The sequence below is a fragment of the Apostichopus japonicus genome, chromosome 3 (genome assembly GCF_037975245.1).
Source record: "Apostichopus japonicus isolate 1M-3 chromosome 3, ASM3797524v1, whole genome shotgun sequence".
In the NCBI taxonomy this organism is placed as follows: Eukaryota; Metazoa; Echinodermata; class Holothuroidea; order Aspidochirotida; family Stichopodidae; genus Apostichopus; species Apostichopus japonicus.
The window spans coordinates 4,345,425-4,367,359 of record NC_092563.1 but is presented as its reverse complement, the minus strand read 5'-3'; the positions used below and the strand labels follow the sequence as shown (position 1 = coordinate 4,367,359).

General features: G+C 35.4%; 2 protein-coding genes across 7 annotated transcripts in view; both read left to right on the top strand.

The window, feature by feature from the left end:
- Positions 1–637: 637 nt before the first annotated feature.
- LOC139960845 (tyrosine-protein kinase FRK-like) lies at positions 638–10,426 on the top strand. The gene is made up of 11 exons (XM_071959454.1): positions 638–1,511; positions 2,016–2,046; positions 4,150–4,211; positions 4,748–4,915; positions 5,485–5,595; positions 6,143–6,306; positions 6,905–7,024; positions 7,147–7,255; positions 7,768–7,867; positions 8,450–8,531; positions 9,077–10,426. The coding sequence occupies exons 1-11, from the start codon at positions 1,400–1,402 to the stop codon at positions 9,200–9,202; spliced, it is 1,185 nt and encodes a 394-aa protein (XP_071815555.1). The 5' UTR covers positions 638–1,399; the 3' UTR covers positions 9,203–10,426.
- A 5,692-nt stretch (positions 10,427–16,118) lies between these two features.
- LOC139960812 (uncharacterized) overlaps positions 16,119–21,935 on the top strand; it is a 44,023-nt gene continuing 38,206 nt past the window's right edge. The window contains exon 1 of one of the 6 annotated variants that reach the window (XM_071959428.1): positions 16,119–16,230. Coding sequence is in view for 2 of the 6 variants with exons in the window: in XM_071959383.1 (XP_071815484.1) it covers positions 20,068–20,161 (94 nt within the window). In the remaining 4 variants the exon portion in view is untranslated. Of the gene's footprint in view, positions 16,231–20,019; positions 20,162–20,194; positions 20,327–20,404; positions 20,765–21,935 lie in introns of those variants that run through there. The other 5 variants (XM_071959383.1, XM_071959419.1, XM_071959393.1 and 2 more) reach the window with 5 other exon arrangements.

Genomic DNA, 21,935 nt, shown 5'->3' with positions numbered 1-21,935 from the left:
TAAATTTATAATATAAAAAATGAGTGAATTATATTATAACCTGCAATAAATAATTCATAACTTCGTATTACTTGGGAACGTATACAATGCTATTCCTAAAAGAAGCATTATTCTAAATTCGTCATGAGATTTTATTAATTTAAATCAACATGTGAATGTCGAATATTAGGGATTTTGGTGAGCCACACAGTTTGCAAAACTATTTATGTTTTAATGCTTGTTGATAACATAGTATAAACAAGAAACAAACTCCTATTAACAAGATAAGAAAAGGGTTCTCATTTAGTTTCTAAACAACATTAGTTATGAAAACAAGTCACTGTTACTGAAAATCACATTTAAACGAAAATAACTCAACATCAGGAAGTTATTTCAGTAACTATGTTCCCTAAGTTCCCCCTTTAAACATATGTCATTGACTTTATTGATTTCACTTTCAATAACCGTCAATCAATTTGATAGTTTTGCAATCACTATAGATGTCACAAAACAAATGATATTGACATCACTAATGTTATATTGTTGCTCAACTGCTGTTACAGCAGAAACACAAAGAAACCAATCAATCAGTTAATCAGTCAACAAATTAATCAGTCCAAGGGCGTAGGAACCGGGGGGGGCTGTGAAAAATATGGAGGGCGGAAGTATCATTCCGCCCCCCCCCCCGCTTCGCAAGTCAGAAAACCCCTTTTTCATTTCCAAATGAGAAAAAAATCTCATTTGGAGCACCAAATTACATCTAAGGCCAGGTGAAAATGCAAAATTATATACAAAATGGAGTGGGTGGGTTGAAGTGTGCTATATTGCACCAAATTGCATCTGAGTCCACCTGGAAATGCAAAAAAAATCCAAAGGGGAGGGGGACACCCCCTCCTCTTAGACCCCTCCCCCAGGCCGGCCATCAGTCTTCAGCTCCCCCACTCAAAAGTACCTTCCTACGCCACTGAATCAGTCAATAAAATTACACTGATCTAAAATTCCCCCCTGCCAAAAAAATCATAACATTAACATTAAGACTACCAAAAACTTAACTCCTTATGTCTTTCCCCTAAAGTGCATTATCTACATTTCTACAAACACTGATCGATATAAAGTAAACAAATTATAAAAGTAGCAACTTGCTCGTACTTTATGTTTTCATTGGTTACCATTTTAGGGGCCTGGTGTGGGTTGTGGGTTTGGCGGGGGGGGGGGGGGGAGGCGATGGTGGGCAGGTGGTTCCCAATGATTTTCACAATAATAGGAATTTTAACACAGGTGCGGTACCGCCAAATTTCAACCTTTGTCGGGCTAACTAGATCGAGATATATTTACTGGCCTTAATATTAGCTTAAAAGAAATAAGAATTTAAGGAACTTTTGTTTTATTTTGATAAGTCGTATATTTCGTGAAACTAAATATGTTCGAACTTTTTCCTAGTGCGAAACGTCGAAAACGTAACATTAATGATGGTGCTTCTATCGCAATGGACAATGTTACGTCCGGAGATGAGCCGGTTTCACAGATATCGAGTAATTATGTGCTTTCAATTTTACTAAAAGTAATTTATTAGCAAATAAAGAAATGCATTTGACTGGCAAATTACATTTTAAAATGGGTACAGAAATGTTGAGTTATGGCCAGATTCGAACCAGAGACCTAAGATTAAGCCCTGCGATTAAGCCGTGCTTGTAAAGATGCTTTCATTGGTTCCAACTCTAACAAGTTTTGTTTGCTTTATTTTAGTTTATTAAAGTTACTTAATTATGTTAATCATATTAAGTCAGATAAAAAGGAACAAATCTTTTAACTATATCGAGATGAAGTTAATTACCAAATAATACTGTACGATATATATTTTAATTAACTTTTAAACATCTCGAATAAGGACATTTTAAATGTCAGGTGCACCTGATTATGGCTGTGGTCTATCTTCTAATCACTACAAAATTACTATCTACGAATTGTTTGGTCTTATAAATCCCTCCTATCCTTTTATATTTTCATATTGTTCTTTATTTCAATTATTGTATTAGCTTTACAAAGAGACCTTCCTATTTCTACAAGGTAAGAACAAGTTTGTACTTAAACTATTACAATTAACAGTAACATATATGTTATTTAGTTCAAAAGTGTATACATCATTTTCATACTGACCTTATTTTTCGTATTGACATTTGCATATTTTAATGAAACGTTGTTAGTACTTGTCAAATATTGTCAGAGGTTAGACCTAATCAGTGTTTGTTATCTGTTCTCAATGGACACCTATATTATCATTGTTAGGTATAAAATATGGGTATATCCGACGGAAACGTATTTCCATGAACAAAAATGCGCAATTGTTTCAAATATATCCTTCAAAGCAAGAACATTTCCTTTGGGTAAGCAAAGATGTACAGGGTAATGGTGATACTGTACCAAACAACACATTTGTGATCATAATTATGGCAACCATCTCGATTCAAGAGGGATGAGACAACAATATTAACACAGTATAGTTCAACAAACCCCTCCATGGTCTATTGTGGGACTTGATAACTCAATAGTGTTTATCAAGGTACCCGTGATACCGCACTGTCTTGATCACACGGCCACCGTTGTTTGGTTTTCTTGCTCACCATATAAGGGGAGTATAGGATGGAAAGTGGTTTCAGATGTTTGATTTTCTTGCTCACTATATAAGAGGAGTATAGGATGGAAAGTGGTTTAAGTTATTTGGTTTTCTTGCTCACTATGTAAGGGGAGTATATGGTGGAAAGTGGTTTAAGTTATTTGGTTTTCTTGCTCACTATGTAAGGGGAGTATAGGATGGAAAGTGGTTTAAGTTATTTGGTTTTCTTGCTCACTATGTAAGGGGAGTATAGGATGGAAAGTGGTTTCAGTTGTTTGGTTTTCTTGCTCACTATGTATGAAGAGTACAGGATGGAAGTGGTTGAAGTTGTTTGGTTTTCTTGCTCACTATGTAAGGGGAGCATAGGATGGAAAGTGGTTGAAGTTGTTTGGTTTTATTGCCCACAATGTAATGGGGGGGGGAGGGGGGTATAGGATGGAAAGTGGTTGAAGTTGTTTGGTTTTCTTGCTCACTATGTAAGGGGAGTATATGGTGGAAAGTGGTTTAAGTTGTTTGGTTTTTTTGCTCACTATGTAAGGGGAGTATAGGATGGAAAGTGGTTTCAGTTATTTGGTTTTCTTGCTCACTATGTAAGGGGAGTATAGGATGGAAAGTGGTTTCAGTTGTTTGGTTTTCTTGCTCACTATGTATGAAGAGTACAGGATGGAAGTGGTTGAAGTTGTTTGGTTTTCTTGCTCACTATGTAAGGGGAGCATAGGATGGAAAGTGGTTTAAGTTATTGGTTTTATTGCCCACAATGTAATGGGGGGGGAGGGGGGTATAGGATGGAAAGTGGTTGAAGTTGTTTGGTTTTCTTGCTCACTATATAAGGGGAGTATATGATGGAAAGTGGTTTCAGTTGTTTGGTTTTCTTGCTCACTATGTATGAAGAGTACAGGATGGAAGTGGTTGAAGTTGTTTGGTTTTCTTGCTCACTATGTAAGGGGAGCATAGGATGGAAAGTGGTTTAAGTTATTGGTTTTATTGCCCACAATGTAATGGGGGGGGGAGGGGGGTATAGGATGGAAAGTGGTTGAAGTTGTTTGGTTTTCTTGCTCACTATATAAGGGGAGTATATGATGGAAAGTGGTTTCAGTTGTTTGGTTTTCTTGCTCACTATGTAAGGGGAGTATAGGATGGAAAGTGGTTGAAGTTGTTTGGTTTTCCTGCTCACTATATAAGGGGAGTATATGATGGAAAGTGGTTTAAGTTGTTTGGTTTTCTTGCTCACTATGTAAGTAGAGTATAGGATGGGAAGTGGCTTCAGTTGTTTGGTTTTCTTGCTCACTATATAAGGGGAGTATCTGATGGAAAGAGGTTAAATTTGTTTGGTTTTCTTGCTCATGCTCTATCTACGGGAGATTAAGTTTTGAACGGTATCTTTGTGTACTGATCTTTAATAAGTGTTAGGAAATGTCATGGGTTATACGTACCTAACAACCAGTAGCCTAACAAGTTAGGTCTTCCCTGTTTTACGAAGTATTACTTCTTATTCTGATGCTGCGAGTCAGTTGATACGTTTAAATTGTGACAATGCCTGTCCATTTCCTTTATAGTCCTACATTGCCAGAATTGCCGACTATTGATAACATTTCGCAAACTTCTAATGATTCTGAAGGTGAGTAACTGTACTCTGTCTGAAAAAAATGAAACCAAAACACACATTTATATCAATGTTCGTGAATAATGTATTTACGTCACCAACGTCATTTTCATAGTCATCGTCGTTATTATTATTATTTTTATTATTATTATTATTATTATTATTATTATTATTATTATTATTATTATTATTATTATTATTATTATTATTATTATTATTATTATTATTATTATTATTATTATGATTATGATTATTATTATGATTATGATTATTATTATTATTATTATTATTATTATTATTATTATTACTATGATTATTATTATTATTAGTATGATTATGATTATTATTATGATCATGATTATGATTATTATCATTATTATTATTATTATTATTATTATTATTATTATTGTTATTATTATCATTATTATTATTATTATTGTTATTATAACTGGAATACATATTTGTTGATCACAAAAAGTTACAGGTGTATAATACAATAGTGTACAACTCCGTTCACTTAATAAGAATAGACAATCTTTGATATATTTTAGATTATTATGCTGCATCTGATCGGCCGACCGAACAGACCGGAATTTTCACCGAGAAAGATGTCTGCCTGATTTTAAACATTAAGAAGGCTAAATGGTACAGCAGATGGATGGGAACTATTCCCGACTCGAAAGGAGACAAGAAATACGTTATGCTTACGACAGTGTCAGGTGCCTAATGTATAGAATTTGCATATCATGTAGTTTTAGTAACTTTTCGAGACAACTGTCTAGAATGATCACACTACAAACTCATAGACTTAATATTTTCCGAGTTTCAAAGACTATAGTTCCAATAAAGAAGCACCGAAATACAAATTGTGATAACATATATGAACGAGATATATTTAACGCATTGTCGAAGATTAACATTTTAGTATTTGCCTATTTGTGATTATACACTCATTGTAAACTTGTCTCGTTAATTTTAAACACCAAAACATGCACGTCCCTGTAAAACGTCGTATGTTATTCAATATACGTTCATGACTCCTTGGGCCTATAAGGGAAGGCCTACAGCGCATGTCTGCGCTTAAATCATACTGTTCATATGTTTAATCATTAGTCTTTTACATCCCATATTATGTTTATTTATTGACATATATATATATATATATATATATATATATTAATATATATATATATATATATTGGGTTTTTGTATATTCATATTTTCTTTACATAACGTTCGTTTGTCTGTCACTTGTTGCTTTCATGTATAACATGACTTTCCTTATCAGAGAAAGTAATACGAAGCAAACAAATTCATTGGAATGAATTTATCAAAAGGAACATTGACTTGCCAACGACAAAGCACCTTGTGGACGTCGAAGGCATTGCAGTATTACAAGGTATAATCAAGCTATAACGTAGACATTGATACAACTATAATGACACAGTAATTATTGATTTGTAAATTGAATAATTCTGTGCATTCTCGGAAACTTTGCAACATCCAGATATAGTAATTATATCGCTTTTACGCGTAGGGTAGGCATTTTATAGAAGATCTTGGAAAAATACATTATTCAAAGTTTTATTTGAATGTTAGCAAACTAAAATTGAGTTTTCTTGTGAGTTGGCGCATGTCATCTTTCTTGTTTATTTTTCACTTTAGTTTTCAATTTACGTTTCTGTTACGTTTCTGTATTTGGGTAGAAGGAAACGGTTACTCAAAGTCACAATCAAATAATTTGAAATGAAAGGGGGAAAACGTTTATATCTCTTGTGTATTTGTTAAGATTTCAAAAGTGCATAGAAGAAAAGACACTTTACTACTATCATTTACAGTTTTCCTGTTGCCATAACATATTTATTTAATACTTGTTAGGCATGTTACGACACGAAGATGGGATAAAAAAAATTATATAACATATTTGATTGCTTGTATACCTGTAGGTAGATTTCACTTAGTTCAAGAATTACATGTCACCGAAAGTCTTGAAAGTCGACTGGCAATGGTTTCTATCCGAGGTGAAACTCAGATCCCTATGCATTTATCTGAAGTAATACAGCTCATGGATGGTATCTTAGATGGTATGAATGTCATTCATTCATACGGGGTACGTATGTTGGTGATTGTAGTCTTCCTCGTATGCAAAATTTATGGCAATAAACTGTATTGGAAATATGTTTAAAAGTTAACGAGACTGACATTTTGATTTCTTAAAATGATTTTCTCCAGAAACGTTTCTTCGAAAACGTGATAAGTAATAGAGTATATTCGGAAATTACAGTGAGGAAAATAGGATGAAAGAATATAACTATTTCGTTGCTAGTATAAACACTACTCAATGACCATTGTTATAATTAACGTGTCCGTCCCATTGCCATATTAACAGTTTTCCATGTTTTCGTTTCTGCAAGGATCGAAACGTCAGTTCTTCTGTTTTTCAGTTTACATACAACGGTTCTTTGAAGTAGCTAAAGTATCTATCTTCTAGATTCGACAAAAGAAAAACATTTTTAAAATTATTTCTTTTTCTTTTCTTAAAATGAAAGAACAGACTATCGGGGCAGGAAACATTGCTTCTAAAAGCAATGTATATTTTTCATTTAGTTTGTAATGAATGATTAATTATAAACATTGATGAAGCATATAAGACGCATTATCACATTGCTTCAACCCTTTCTATTATCTCTTTTATTTTCTCTGGTTAGTTTCTTCATCCCGGTTTATCGACTAAGAAGATCATTCTGGCTGGTGAAGGTCATATCAAACTTTATGATTTCTGCCTTGCGAAAGATGCCCGTAATGTTAATATCTTTAACAAATCCAAGGTATGTGGATTTGCAGTTCAGTCAGATTTATTCAAGCCCATTATAATGTTTCTATTCAGTACTAGTGATTATCATTATCATGATGATGATGATGATGATGATGGTGGTGGTTTTTCTTTCAGTTGTCGCGTTCCTTGAATAATTTCGCTCCGGAGGCTATGTATCGCAATGAATATTCATCGCCCGCTGATGTTTGGTCTACAGCTGTGGTCATTTGGGAGCTATTGACAGGTAACAAAATCAAAACATCAAAATGACGAAAAAATAATTAGAGGAAAATATCAGTAATTCAATTAACTTGTTAATTTTCGGAAGGATACATTTATACTTCAATTAAACATCGCTCTAACTTTTATCAACATCAGTATCAAAGTTAAGATTGATGTATTTGCCAGTACTTTGGCTGTCGCAACCCTTAATGCATGCACATGTCTTTATCCTTTTTCAACCGTCGTACTTGTTTTTATCTTACTTTTAGAAAAAAAATCGTAAACTTCATTTTGACATCTGTAATACAATTCACCAGCTTTTTTTCTATGGCTTAAACGTTGTTCATATCTATTTTTAACATTATCGTGTTCCGTTTAATGTATCTTTATGAAAAAATTGTTACATTTAAGTTAATTAATATATGAAGGAATAGATCTCATGGGTGTTGTCAAGTTTTCATTGATTTTGTTATGAAAAGTATAAGTAATAGAAACAACTGGTTAAACAAAATGTTCTGTTTTTTTAAACGAAAGGGAAACCTCCTTTTCCTACTGGGCAAGATGGAAAGGACTTCGATGATTTGTTGGCGATTACACCAGTTGAAGCACAGGTTACTAAATACGAACAATTAAAGTAAGCTCCAAAGATCAATCTTCTCCTAATATCTTTTTCATTGAAACGAAAGCAATATTGCAAATTAATTTGCATTTTCCAACTTTTTGTAGTATGAATTAAATATACTATACTTTATAAATAAATAAACCATTCTGTGGACATTTTCGAAAGTCTGATATTTTATTTTGGCAGTCAATACAACAACATGATTAAAAACAGCAGCACAGAATAGAGAGAAATATGAGATATATACATATATAACTTTTAAAACATCACAGGGCAAAAACTATTCTCTTATACAATTAGTTTTTTTCAAAGACCAATTTTGGTACGGTACTATAGTAGTGGTATACACACGTTTGAAGAGTGATATGTTTAGACAATAATAATTTGCACTGACCTAGAGGTGTTTATCCACTGTATTTTCACAACGAAATTATCATAAAAGTAAGAAAGAAATCCTTAAAATATTATTATTGTAATTCGAACAAAATTATAAGAGATAAGTGAACGTGTTTACGTTTATTGACAAGAACGCTTAACGCAATCAGCAATGTTTAATATTTGAGTATGTCGAGGTATTTGATTGTCTTTCAACAGAAACAAACTTTTGTTCCAATGTTGGCACCTTCCTTGTCCGCTTCGACCTACTATTCCTGAACTGAGGGAGTCTTACACTAAGGTGAATAGTTCGCAATATGTTCCTTTTAGTTCGGTTTTTGTTTTTGTTTAACCAGGTATTCCTTACTATTAACCTTCGTTGACATTTGACTTTCGTGTCAAATAATATATATATATATATATATATATATATATATATATATATATATATATATATATATATATATATATATATATATATATATATGTGTGTGTGTATGTATGTATATGTGTATGTATGTAAGGGTGTGTATGTATTTGTGTGTGCTTGTATGTGTCTGTGATTCTCGAATTGAGATATTGCGTTAAAAAGTTTTCCTCACATTTTGAACTTTAACCTTTAACCTCAAATGACGAAATTCATTGTTGTTTCTTTTTAAAAAAAAACTTTCATGAATAAGTATCACTGTTCATAACTTAAAGAAGAACATCGTCACATTTAAAATAATTATATTTCATAAATAATTTATACATACACTTGTTTCTGCGAAGTAGAAATGACCATATAATGTTTTTAAAATAGCATTTTTGTGAAGTTTCCTTCTTTTCTTCCCCATTATTTCACAGATATTTGATCGTTTTAAAGACGATAGCTATGAGATTCCACGTAGTGATTTATACACTTCTATGACTAAAACCAACTCGCAAAGTGACGATGAAGACTATACTGATAATTATACCGTTGCATCATAACATTACACTGTTGTATTTGTTTATTGTCCATTATTATGCCATAGGTCTATATAGTTTTGGGTTTATTTATGTAAATATTCTTAATTTCTGCATGTTTGGTGTCCCATTTCACTCAATGTATGTATATTCTGTGTCTACTCACTCAATGTAGCTGTGTGTCTTGCATCCTTTGTCACTCAAGGTATCTGTATGTCATTAAAAGCATTTTTAAGTTTGTAGTTATGTTATTACCGCAGACAATCACATATAATGTAGTGTAATACACAATGGCCTAATTGCCTAAACGTTACACAATTATGTTTCATTAATATCGTGTGAACTTGGCATAATGTATTGTACAAACACACGTATATTGTTAACCGTCAATGTATTTCGAAACTGTAAGTGAAGTCTTAACTATGTATGACTCTAAAATAAAATGTTAAAAAGCAAGAATCATTGAAGTGATTAATGCTATTATAGAAATTGCTTCATACTTTCATTTTGTGTTCAGTGTAGGATTCATGCCAGTTTTTTAAAGAGATGATCACATGAAATATTTTAGCGTCATTAGCCAAACATATGCATATTTTCTTTGACACTATATTGGGTTATAGGTTATGAAAACACTAGTAAATTATGAAACACATCAACCGTCTGATACAACATTAATATAGGCTAATGATTAATTATTATGCTCCCCTCCGCAGATTATATTTGGCAAGGTTCCAGGCCTGATAAATATCCACAATAGTTGACTAGTCTGCACAATTTCCCAGTCATCTGTGAATATGGAAAACGTTGAATAAAATTAATATATTGATTTATGATTTATGTTTGCACATTTGTTTCATTCATAAAACTTACAAGTTTTTCTTCCGTTTCTTGTTATCTTGTTAAATCATGATAAAGAAATGACCTTATCGTCTTCAAGCCGGAAGACAGAACCTTAATAATTCCCAATATTGCCAAATGATATCTATATCATGCATATGTAGCCAACTAGTCGAACTCCACGACTGTGTTTGGATAAACCATCATACATCAAATCCTTCGAAAGACTACAAATTATTGATTCCAAAATGAAGTATTTTAGTAAGAGAGAAACACATAGGATTACGTTCGATTGTTATATGCTATAAAAATTCAAAATAAATTGCTTACGTAAATTTTGTGCAGTTAAATCTGCGTAGGAAGCATTTAACTATAGGGATAAAGTGTAAAATTCTACTTTAGAACTTACCGAGTTGAATGAAAAAGGTCCTCATACTTCTTTTTCAAAGCATCTTGGTATCAAACTGTTTTATGTATGTCACATTTGTCTGATTGAAGGAAAAGTTGAATAAAGTCAAAACAGATTTGCTTGCTTTAGATGAAGAAAGTATTACAATTTGTCAGGTATGTCGAATAGAACAGCTGGTCGGCTATTCCAGTGGATACCCTATCAATATTCTCCGAACGGAATCTTAGTCGGAAAACCTCCCATTTGAAAATGCGTTTTAAATAATTCATTGCGAAACAGACTATATGAGTGTGACCATAAATTCCTGAATGCAGAATGCTGATTGATAAAGCCAATGAATTACAATGAATTACACACTTGCTTAGAGACATGACAGACGCTACCATAGTTATTGATCTATGTGAGAGAGATAAATATCAACTTCCCCAAACAGCTATTCATTAAGAAAAATCTGATTCAATTTTGGAGATATTACACTAGATTTATATGATGCGCCTCACACAAGGCTGAAGACTTGATCAAGTCTAAATATGACATCATCGATCCACGCGTGCTTCAAGTTTCTTAATGTCCTTCTTTATATTTATTACGTTGTTCATTTTCTGTAATGGAGATGAGCTTTGCAAATGGTGAGTCTAAAATATCGAAGCTCTTAATATAAAATAATGATGGCATTAGCTTCAGTTTTCAACATATGTTAATGTTCTGCCATGGAAATTTGAAAAGAAAACCAAACCAGCAAGCACTAGAACTGCATTTGCCTGCAAATACGCAGTATTGTGATGCGCGTGGAGTGCTTGCAGTATTAGGAATAACTTTTCGGTTGTCCATGGCGTTAGTTTTTGGGCGGAAAACACACCAGGGAGTTTTATAGTCATGAAGGTACGTACAAAGTGAGGGCGCTTGTGAGCGCCGTGAAAGGCTCAAAATAAGTTGGCTACGCAGCTATAGCCTATGAAACTACAAATGTACAGAGACTATTTTCCCTTTGGAATGCTCCTTTAAGTGAAGGCTAAATGTCGATGATGTCATCGGCCTACTATATATAGCTCATTCCATGTTAACTTAAAACACAGTGAACATATCGCCTGCGCCTATAGATCAGTTGAGGTTTCTGTTAATCTCAGAGGATGAACCCACCACCACCTTTAAGATGTTGGAGGACGAAATATCCAACAACTGAAGTCTGCAAGGACCGATAAATCCATCTCCAACCGCACAATATACGACGCTTATTAAAACTATACTAATTTCCATGTATAAGTAACGTTAAAGGGACAGTATGGATTGGCACCAGTTTATGCCACGGTTGGAACATTAATCATTCTCAAAATTGCATTCCTGAAAGTTACGACCTTCCCAAAGGTTTCCTCAATGAAAAACAGTGGCGTAGGAAGGTACTTTTGAGTGGGGGGGGGGGGCTGAAGACTGATGGCCGGCCTGGGGGAGGGGTCTAAGGGGAGGGGGTGTCCCCCTCCCCCTTTGGAATTTTTTTGCATTTCCAGGTGGCCTCAGATGCAATTTGGTGCAATATAGCACACTTCAACCCACCCACTCCATTTTGTAAAGAATTTTGCATTTTCACCTGGCCTTAGATGCAATTTGGTGCTTCAAATGACCTTTTTTTCTCATTTGGAAATGGAAAAGGGGTTTTCTGACTTGCGGAGCGGGGGGGGGGGGCGGAACGATACTTCCGCCTCCCATATTTTTCACTGGGGGGCTGGCGCCCCCAGTCCCCCCGGTTCCTACGCCCTTGATGAAAACCATACCTCTGATATTGATCGTGCTTGGGATGGATGATTGCTGAAGTTTACAAAACCGTTTCAATCCATTCGTGATGTGGAAGCATAGACAATACAATGTCTCATGTTTTGAAGAGCGCCAGTAAAATGATATAGTTGATGTCTGGTTATTCATTGAGTCCCTAATATTTTACTCTCTGGCAAAATGGGGAGAATTTTATAATAATTACCTATATAGATCATTATGTTCTGTGAAAATATGACATTGTCCTTCAAATATTGGACATGATCTATCTTCAGTATTTCGTTCACTCTCTGTAAAAATTTAAGAGTGTAAATATAGGATTTTTTAGGAGTCAGGAAAATTCCTCTCGCGACCCTCAACCCCCACCCTAGCTCCTTTCCTCCTTCATCGACACCATCATCGAAATATAGTTTCATGTATTTCGCCGTTATATACTCATTTGCATATACCACCTGACTTTGCACTGATGACTTGACTATGTATAAGTTGTCAGCAATTGCTTCACCTTATATACTATCATATTAAGGTGTATAAATTGAAGGATAGGCTACAACCATAGTCCAATAGGAATTGCATTTCCATGAACAAAACAACACAGTTCCCTTGGATATATCCTTCACCTTTGTGGTGACGTAGATGTTGGCTTAAAGGTGCCATCTATAAATTGATTTAATGTCAGCCAATATAGGCCTATGTGAATCAACTACCTATATATTAGTGGATTGTTTTAATGATTGTGCATTCGCATGTCAAAATTACATCGATTGGCCAAGAATTGTGCAAATATTACTGTTATTATAACATTGCCTAGCGGGAAAACTTTGTAGGGCGCAATGGCATACTGACAAGACGGAATGCACACGTTATTAGTGTTTAGTCGTAATCAGTTCTTTGGTCGTAATACAGTGCAAACTGCATGTTACGGAATGCGAACACGCCTACACTGATATAGGCAATCAATATAGAAATGCATGGAAACGTAAGCTACATTTGTCGTCTATACCAGCGTTCCTCAAACCTTTGGGCCCACGACACAAGCGTTCCACGAGGACTAAGTTACAACCAACCCCTTAGAACAGATGCTCAGTATGGACTGTGAAAGTCGGCAAGCTCCAAAACTGTAGATAAAGATTCGGAACGTCTTGGAAGATCCTGCGGTCAATTCCTTTTTTTTATTTTGCGACCTACTTTAGTATAGCGCCCGGTCGGTGTAGACTACCGTACATACATTGCGCAACAGTACACATTCCAGCTCATTTGTTGTGAGATACCCTTATAAATACATTTCAGGGGACCATATCCCGTAAACCCCTGTATTTCAAACTTTTTTGGGCTTCGTGACCCCAGTTTTCACCTTCCTCATCGTGAGACCCTTCAATGACGGATGTCGTGGCCTGGGGAAGGTGTAAACTTGGAGAGGACATGTACCCCCCCCCCCCCCACATCTCCCTAACGGTGCTTAGTTGCCAAATAGTCCGATATTTTTTTCATGTAATGTTTTCACTTAGTTCCACAAATATCGGCATTTTCTTCTGTACAATTTTTCTTTGGCGACCCTCCAAAATATTTTGGCGACACTTACAAAGGTCGCGACCCGGTTTTAATATATATATATATATATATATATATATATATATATATATATATATATATATATACATAAACATATATATATATATATATATATATATACATATCTTTATAGCTCACATCAAACCGTGTATAAAGTGTGCGACCAACGCATGCATCTCAATAATCTCTAAAACGGTCACGAAATAATTAATTAACTATGTTATCGATTCCTTAGAACGTGAGGAGAATTCAACCAATAACGATTAAATTCCGTTACTATGCAACGGTGTGATATACATAAACGGATACAATTGGGACATTTCTCTTTATCAATATTGGAAATTTAATTACAAACATTAAATCGATATATTTGGTAGTTTGATCGATAACTCATATATTGCTTTGGCCTATTTCATGAAAAGAATATTGACATCGTAAGCATTTTATTCAAAACTCAGTTTTTGGACAGAGAGTCTTCGCTTAATTAAATTGTTTCGATGGAATAATTAAGTTGGAATGTCCACGTCTTATTCGTAATGATGGTATTTGGGATCCTGAAGTTTCCGGTGCTTGTTTCTTTGTTTCTTTTTTAGTACTTACCAACATTTCTTGGATGATGTCTTCGAATAATGTGATATATTGTTTTTATTCTTAATGTCAATTTATGGATATATATATATATCACTAAGAAGGATAAATCGAAGGAATTGGATTTTCATATAAAGGATTGAAATCCTCCCGGAAATTGTATATCTTTGCACCATATGCTATATATATTCTGTTTGATATCAATCGAAATAAATATACTAACAGGAGACTCGAATACCGTGCAGCAACTTTGTAACAGAGAATTCGGCGAACATGATCGCCCCTCGACTCGGACTCAACAAGAGGACCAAAATTTCCTGGTTGTATCAATAATGCTTCATTAGTTGCGTTAGCTGTCGTTTTTTAGTGCCATTTTGATATCAAGTCGTGGAAAAAATCATATTAGTCTCTGCGATTACTAGTTTATTGTTCATATAATGTGTGGAGCCGAACAATGTATATATATATATATATATATATATATATATATAGGCCCAAAGCAATTTGGTTGAGTGGGAGTCACATGATATTTTATTATTGTTATTATTATTAGTATTATTATTATACGTATTATAATTTACCGTATATTTCCACCATATTGCCACCCTACATTGTTATACTGCATTGAAAATTGAAAGAAATGAAGGTGATCAAATGTAATATCAAATTAATCCAGAAAATAATATGGAAATTTGGTGAAATAATCTGTAGCCTCATTTCGATATGTTGAGCTGAAGCATACTATAGCATATATACTTTTAAATTAGCTTTTAAAGTGAATTACGCTCACAATAAGATACAATATCCATAGAAATAGAGTATATAAGGAATGTGTTAATCTCGTGAATCCTAACCACGTTTTAATGGCGGATTGAGGGTCTCTTGGTGGCAGGGGTACGCCCATATGGATATTTCTATCACATTTCTACATCTACATTCACCCTCCGCCCCCCCCCCCCAGTACTCCTCCATTCCTTCATGCGGTACTAAATTTTCATCAATGCATTTGCCGTAAAAAGTAGACATTTTATGTGAACAATAACGTTCATGAAGGTTCATAAAATATTCTTGATTGTCGTTACTATGAACTGAAACATTTGTCTCATATCTACACAATTTTACGTTAATTTTAGATGCACTAAATTTCAAATATGTCTATATGACGGTCTTTCTGTATTATTTTTGGACAAACATCATTGCGGCTGTACAAATGTAGATATCTATAATAACAACTATTACATTACTATGTATCATGTATGATAAATAATATTACAAGCTAATAATAATTCAAGTTTACGAATATCAATTCGAAAAGTTAATGACAATAATTTCTTTTAATTATAACTATAGTCTCAACAACAAAATGTGATCAACGATTTACGAATAATTAAAACATTATTTAACATTTTTTTGATTACAGCTATTAACATTTTCTTTCTCTCTTTCTCTTCCTCCATGTTTCTTTTGTTTTTGTCTTTCATTTGCAGATTAATTTCATCACGTGCAGGATTATCTTCATCACGTGCATGCACCTGCCGCAGATCTTATTCAGACTTAATGTATACTACATAGTTTAACCCAAATAAAAATGTATATTTTGTAAAGCATATACGGTAACCATTTGCATTAATTCAAAGGTGGAGAGCCTTAGTCCTGTATGTCATTTAAGTTGGAATTCTATTTTTGAGGCTATATTCTGACATTGCTTTCAGTTGTGGTATAAGAAGCTTTCCAAGCTTACTACTATGTATTTAACCTTCCACAGCTCAAATTGACTGCAGTAACAATAATGACTGTTGGTTTGGGTCATGCGATAAAAAGACTGGTGTCTGCGAATGTGACTCAGGTTGGAGTAAGGACGAGATAGGGGTATGCCGGAGTAAGTATATTAAATGATGAATTAAGTCACAAAATTAATTTTTACATGTTGTAGAACTGACTATTATTTGTACTTCTATAACACCATATTTGGGAAACGGCCTTTTAAACATCCGAGGGTCATCAATCAATGTGACTGGTCTACTATATATCTAACACAGAGACTATTTGGACTTCAGTAGCACTCACTATATTTTGTTATATACGCGTCAATTAAGTGTTACATGCATGCTGAACACGCGTTGAGGCGTTAATTTTACATGAACACATAAACGTGTTAATACTTTATCCGATTAACTCTAAAACGCGATCATTAAGTGTTACAAAAATGTGTTAATTTAGGCGTTAAAACAGTAACACCATTTGTTAGAGTGGTATACCTTGTAGAGTTGGAGTATTCGACTCTATGCCTCAGATGCAACACAAAAGTGAATACAATAACTCATTTAAATAAACTTAAGGTTTAGCTCAGCTGAAAGGTTTCAGCTGAGCTATAACGATTGTGCCGGCGATTCTGTCGAATTCGGTCACTTTTTGCCACCGTGTTTCAATGACTACCATTTCGTCACTTTTCATTCGATTCGTCAGAAATTTCGTCAGTGATTTGCGTAAGATAAGTTTTCATAAATGCGAGGTAACATTACGTCAAGAGAGGTCCGATTTTCTGGCAACGTAAACAATGCTACTTATCCTGTAGTAGACCGTTTGTGCAAATCTGCTGAAATATTGGGGATATAAGTTTGAATGGTGGTGAACCAAAGTTGTTCGGGAAAATATTTTTGTGAGGGTCCAACACGTACTAGGTCTTCTGTATAGTTTTCAGTTATGAAGAAATGTAGGCCACAGATCATAGGCCTATGCTATCATTATGACATGAAGCATGTGTGTGTAAATATACCATATTTAGAGGGTAGACTATATGCTTTCAAAGGTCCTGCTTTCGGGCTTTGGATCGACACGAATCCCCAATAACCTGACTGCTATATTTGACCCAATTTGACCCTGAATTTGACCAATAATTTGACTGAATAATAATCCCCAATAATTTGACCCAATAATAAGATACTTTCATCCCCCAATAACTTGAGGATGAAATGTCTCAACATGTTTACGAATAGCCAAACAGGTATTGAAATAATCGTTATCATATTTTGATTTCATTTTGGTATAATGATAAATTTAACTCATTCGCAATAGACTCAGGCCCTCAATAAGATATCAAGACTTTCTGCGCGCTTCGAGCGTGAATGTATCCTTACATATAGAAGGATAGAAGACGAGAGAAATTAGGAGGAAATTTTTAATATATTGGATAACTTTTACGATGTAAAATGAAGTATAACATTACAAAAATGTCCTAAACATGCTAGTTTTTCGACGCGCTTCGCGTGCACCCACCGTACGTTGTCTTATTATTACTTCCAGTAGGACAGATTGAGTGGAATTCTTGTTCCAAAGCTCCATATATATGCAACCGGCCCTACCATCATCCATCCATCCAACCTACATGCCCATTGAATCCTCGAATCGACCGGCCGTTAGTCTGAGTTATAGGCTATATTAAAAAAAAAATAGTCAAAATGGGATTTCTGTGGTCTGTATAGTGCGCATCCAGTCCCATTAGAAGAGCTTCAATCTAATGCCCACAATTTTGTAAATATACCCCAGAGCTTCAGGGGCCCTGGTCCCCCATGCCCACCGCGACGTTGCCCCCGGACGCCACCAATTAATGGCCCTATAAGGATGGCCCCTATAGACTCAGGCCCTCGGGGTTGGGAGGGGAGCGCTTTACGATCACGCGGCGCCTTCGTCGCCGTCATGGGTCATTCCACCCCACCCCCCGTGCACCTCCCCCATGTTGAAAATCTTCCCAAACCTATGCAGTTAAATGTACATATAAGGTTAACATATAAGCTTAAGGACATACATGTACAATATAATTATACTTACATGTTATTAATTTGGCTAAATTTTTATTGTATTTTATTTATGTGGAATTATTTATGTACGAGCGCATTCACTGATTTAACTATATATTGTCATGAACTGTATCTTCTACACCAAGGGCGTAGGAACCGGGGGGCTGGGGGCGCCAGCCCCCCCCCCCAGTGAAAAATATGGGGGGCGGAAGTATCGTTCCGCCCCCCCCCCTCTCCGCAAGTCAGAAAACCCCTTTTTCATTTCCAAATGAGAAAAAAATCTCATTTGAAGCACCAAATTGCATCTAAGGCCAGGTGAAAATGCAAAATTCTTTACAGAATGGAGTGGGTGTTGAAGTGTGCTATATTGCACCAAATTGCATCTGAGGCCACCTGGAAATGCAAAAAAATTCCAAAGGGGAGGGGGACACCACCTCCCCTTAGACCCCTCCCCCAGGCCGGCAATCAGTCTTCAGCCCCCCCCCCCACTCAAAAGTACCTTCCTACGCCACTGTTCTACACGGTTTACCTATTATTTATACTTATAGCGTCCATAAGCGCTACCGCGTTGTTGAATAACGGTAGTAAACTTCTCCATGGTTTCTTATGTAAGATAGTGAGGAATGTTTATTATTTTTCTTATCTAAAGTATTCGTGTTATTGTACTGGAAGCAGGACACTTCGCCCAACAACCATTTCGCCCAACTGCCATTTCGCCCAACCAGCCTGGTCATTTCGCCCAACCAGCCTGGTCATTTCGCCCAACCAGCCTGGTCATTTCGCCCAACCAGCCTGGTCATTTCGCCCAACCAGCCTGGTCATTTCGCCCAACCAGTCTGGTCATTTCGCCCAACCTTGATTAAATATGATATTTCAAAAGGAAACGTTCGGGAATTGTTAACGTTACAGGATACGAACCGAATATTAAGGAAACTTGAGGATTGATCAGTGTGTTAGGGGTTAGGTTTGATAGTAAACGTTCGAATATTAAGGAATATTAAGGAAACTTGAAGTCCTTTACTTTGTATAACTTTAGTAAGGAAACGTTTGGGAATTTTTAACGGTACAGGATACGAACCGAATATTAAGGAAACTTGAGGATTGATCAGTGTTTTAGGGGTTAGGTTTGATAGTAAACGTTCGAATATTAAGGAATATTAAGGAAACTTGAAGTCCTTTACTTTGTATAACTTTAGTAAGGAAACGTTCGGGAATTTTTAACGTTACAGGATACGAACCGAATATTAAGGAATCTTGAGGATGGATCAGTGTTTTAGGGGTTAGGTTTGATAGGTTTGATATAGTAAACGTTCGGGAATTGTTAACGCTACGGGATACGAACCGAGTATTAAGGAAACTTGAAGTCGTGGTTAAATTGATTACATATGTGATTACATATGTGGTTACATTGATAAAGTGGTTACATTGATTACTATATAGTAATTCAATATTACGGACGGGTTTTATATATATTTTTTTTTCAATTTAATAAGGAAACGTTCGGGAATTGATAGTCAGTAGGATGGATCAGTGTTTTAGGGGTTAGGTTTGATAGGTTTTTATGAAGACCGATTCCCCTGTGTTTGTATAATAATATAACTCCCATTGTATGCGTAAACGCCTAAAGTAGTGTAATCCTCCCATTATACCCGAAATAACTGCTCAGACTCCGATCGGTATCGAGCGGACCTCACTTTTTTATTTACCTATTACGAAGTAACCTAACCCAAAATAAATCAAATTGAACTAGTGAAACAGAAAAAGTAATATTATTCTGACTGAATATTAGTAAAAATAAGGTTGGGCGAAATGACCATGCTGGTTGGGCGAAATGACCATGCTGGTTGGGCGAAATGACTATGATGGTTGGGCGAAATGACCATGCTGGTTGGGCGAAATGACCAGGCTGGTTGGGCGAAATGACCAGGCTGGTTGGGCGAAATGGCAGTTGGGCGAAATGGTTGTTGGGCGAAGTGACTAGAAAGCATTGTACTCTTAACTGCACGCCATACGGTAAGTTAAATGTATTACGTAATGTTAGTTGTATAATTCTGTACCGTGTATCTACGTTTGCACTCGGAAGGCTCACATCTCAACCGCGTAGACTCCTATTAAAAGTTGTATACAAGGTTATCAGAGCGTATTTACACTATTTCTAGCGATTTTGGCCCAAAATTGGTAATCCACAATATAATGACTTGTTTTCTGAAACATTCCAGACTAAATTACCACTTGGCGACCTAATAAAATATATTTATTGCATCTCCGTGGCTTTTACACTATAATACCGCGTAATCTATATTCATGAGAGACTTTTCAAAAAGATTTTTTTTATAGGCCTAGGGCCTAGGCCTAGTACGGTTTATTACTTACATGGGATTGAACGATCGGCCATTGCGCAGTGTCCAGACCTACTGTACGCATACTTGTTTAGATCTGTACATAATTTAGATAAGAACATCCGACAAGAAGCCAGTTGAACTGTCGCAACTAGCAATCTTGGAAAACGTCATGTTAGTTGTTATGTGAAGCATCGTCTCGTTTCAAATTGTATTTTCCAGTTTGTGGGACAAGGATTACGGTCTAGGCCTAGCCTAACAAGGCGTAAATGAAAGGGTAACGTTAAGCCTATACTATAGTATAGTACAAGTTTAGGCCAAGCCGAACCCACGGTTCCGCATAACGTATAACTAGACTAGTTAACTTAGGCTTACTGAAGTTAGGACGTGAAAACTGATATTTTCGAATGTCGCAAAGACGTTTAGAAAATCAGGACGAATTAGTTGCCGGTGGGGCAATAACATTGTTATGTATGGTAACCATAACATTAATTGCAGTTGGCTAGGCCTACAACTTGGAAGTTGTACAACCACATTGTGACTGTCATGCCAATGAAAGCCTTGCTGAAATAAAACAAACTCTAGAGATCACAATTAGAATAGACAATTTGCATTACCTAAGTAACAAATGGTCATCTTTAGTGTGATCTTGTGTGACATAGGTTAAAGCGGGCCTGATTACAAGTGTTCTGTGCACAACACGGATAGGGCCTCAAATAAGCTACGTAGTGTAAGGCTTCCGGATCCTTGGGTCTCAAAACTAAACTAACACACATCTGTAATACACTTTTTTAATGTTTATTAACATTGTTTTCCAAGTTTGGCATATTATTCCTTGAGTGTTAATAACATGTATATCTGGGAGATATCTTGATTCATTCACAAGTTGGTAAAGTATGTGTCTAGTTCTCTATGATTGAAATGCACAGGAAAGTAAAAATGTAGTTTCTGCATGTTATGTAGGTTCACCCTTTTTTTTCTTTTTTTCCCAATTCATTTGAAACAAATTTAGAACCTTTGTTTCTCATTTTGGATAATTGTTTTGGGAAATCACTGGTGTAGATACTTTCATAGATGACGATAGTCTTTACAAAAAATTGATTCAGAGATTGGTTTACAACATTACATTTTTTTCTAAAAATGGTGTCCTGTCACAACAGTAAACTTAATTTTCACTGTTAATCAACATTTTACATACTAGTACAGGCTTCAAAATTCCATTTGATTTAATTTACTGGCTAAAATGCCAGTGGCTTGCTTTTGTATTAATTCAAAGGAAATACCAGTTGAAATTCTCTCTCTTTCTCTGCTCCTTCCCCACAATACTCTCTCTCTCTCTCTTCCACCTCTGCTAATTCCTCATTTTCCTCTCTCACTTCCCCTGTCTCTACTTCCCCCTTCTTTGAGGTGCCATTCAGGTAACTGAGCTAACTGCTCATGTAACATAT

Bases quoted from the DNA above. Each gene is read 5' to 3' on its own strand.
- LOC139960845 (XM_071959454.1), top strand. From the start codon at position 1,400: ATGTTCGAACTTTTTCCTAGTGCGAAACGTCGAAAACGTAACATTAAT. The intron at 2,047-4,149 runs GTAAGAACAAGT...TTTCCTTTATAG, and splicing joins GACCTTCCTATTTCTACAAG to TCCTACATTGCCAGAATTGC. The intron at 7,256-7,767 runs GTAACAAAATCA...TTTAAACGAAAG, and splicing joins CATTTGGGAGCTATTGACAG to GGAAACCTCCTTTTCCTACT.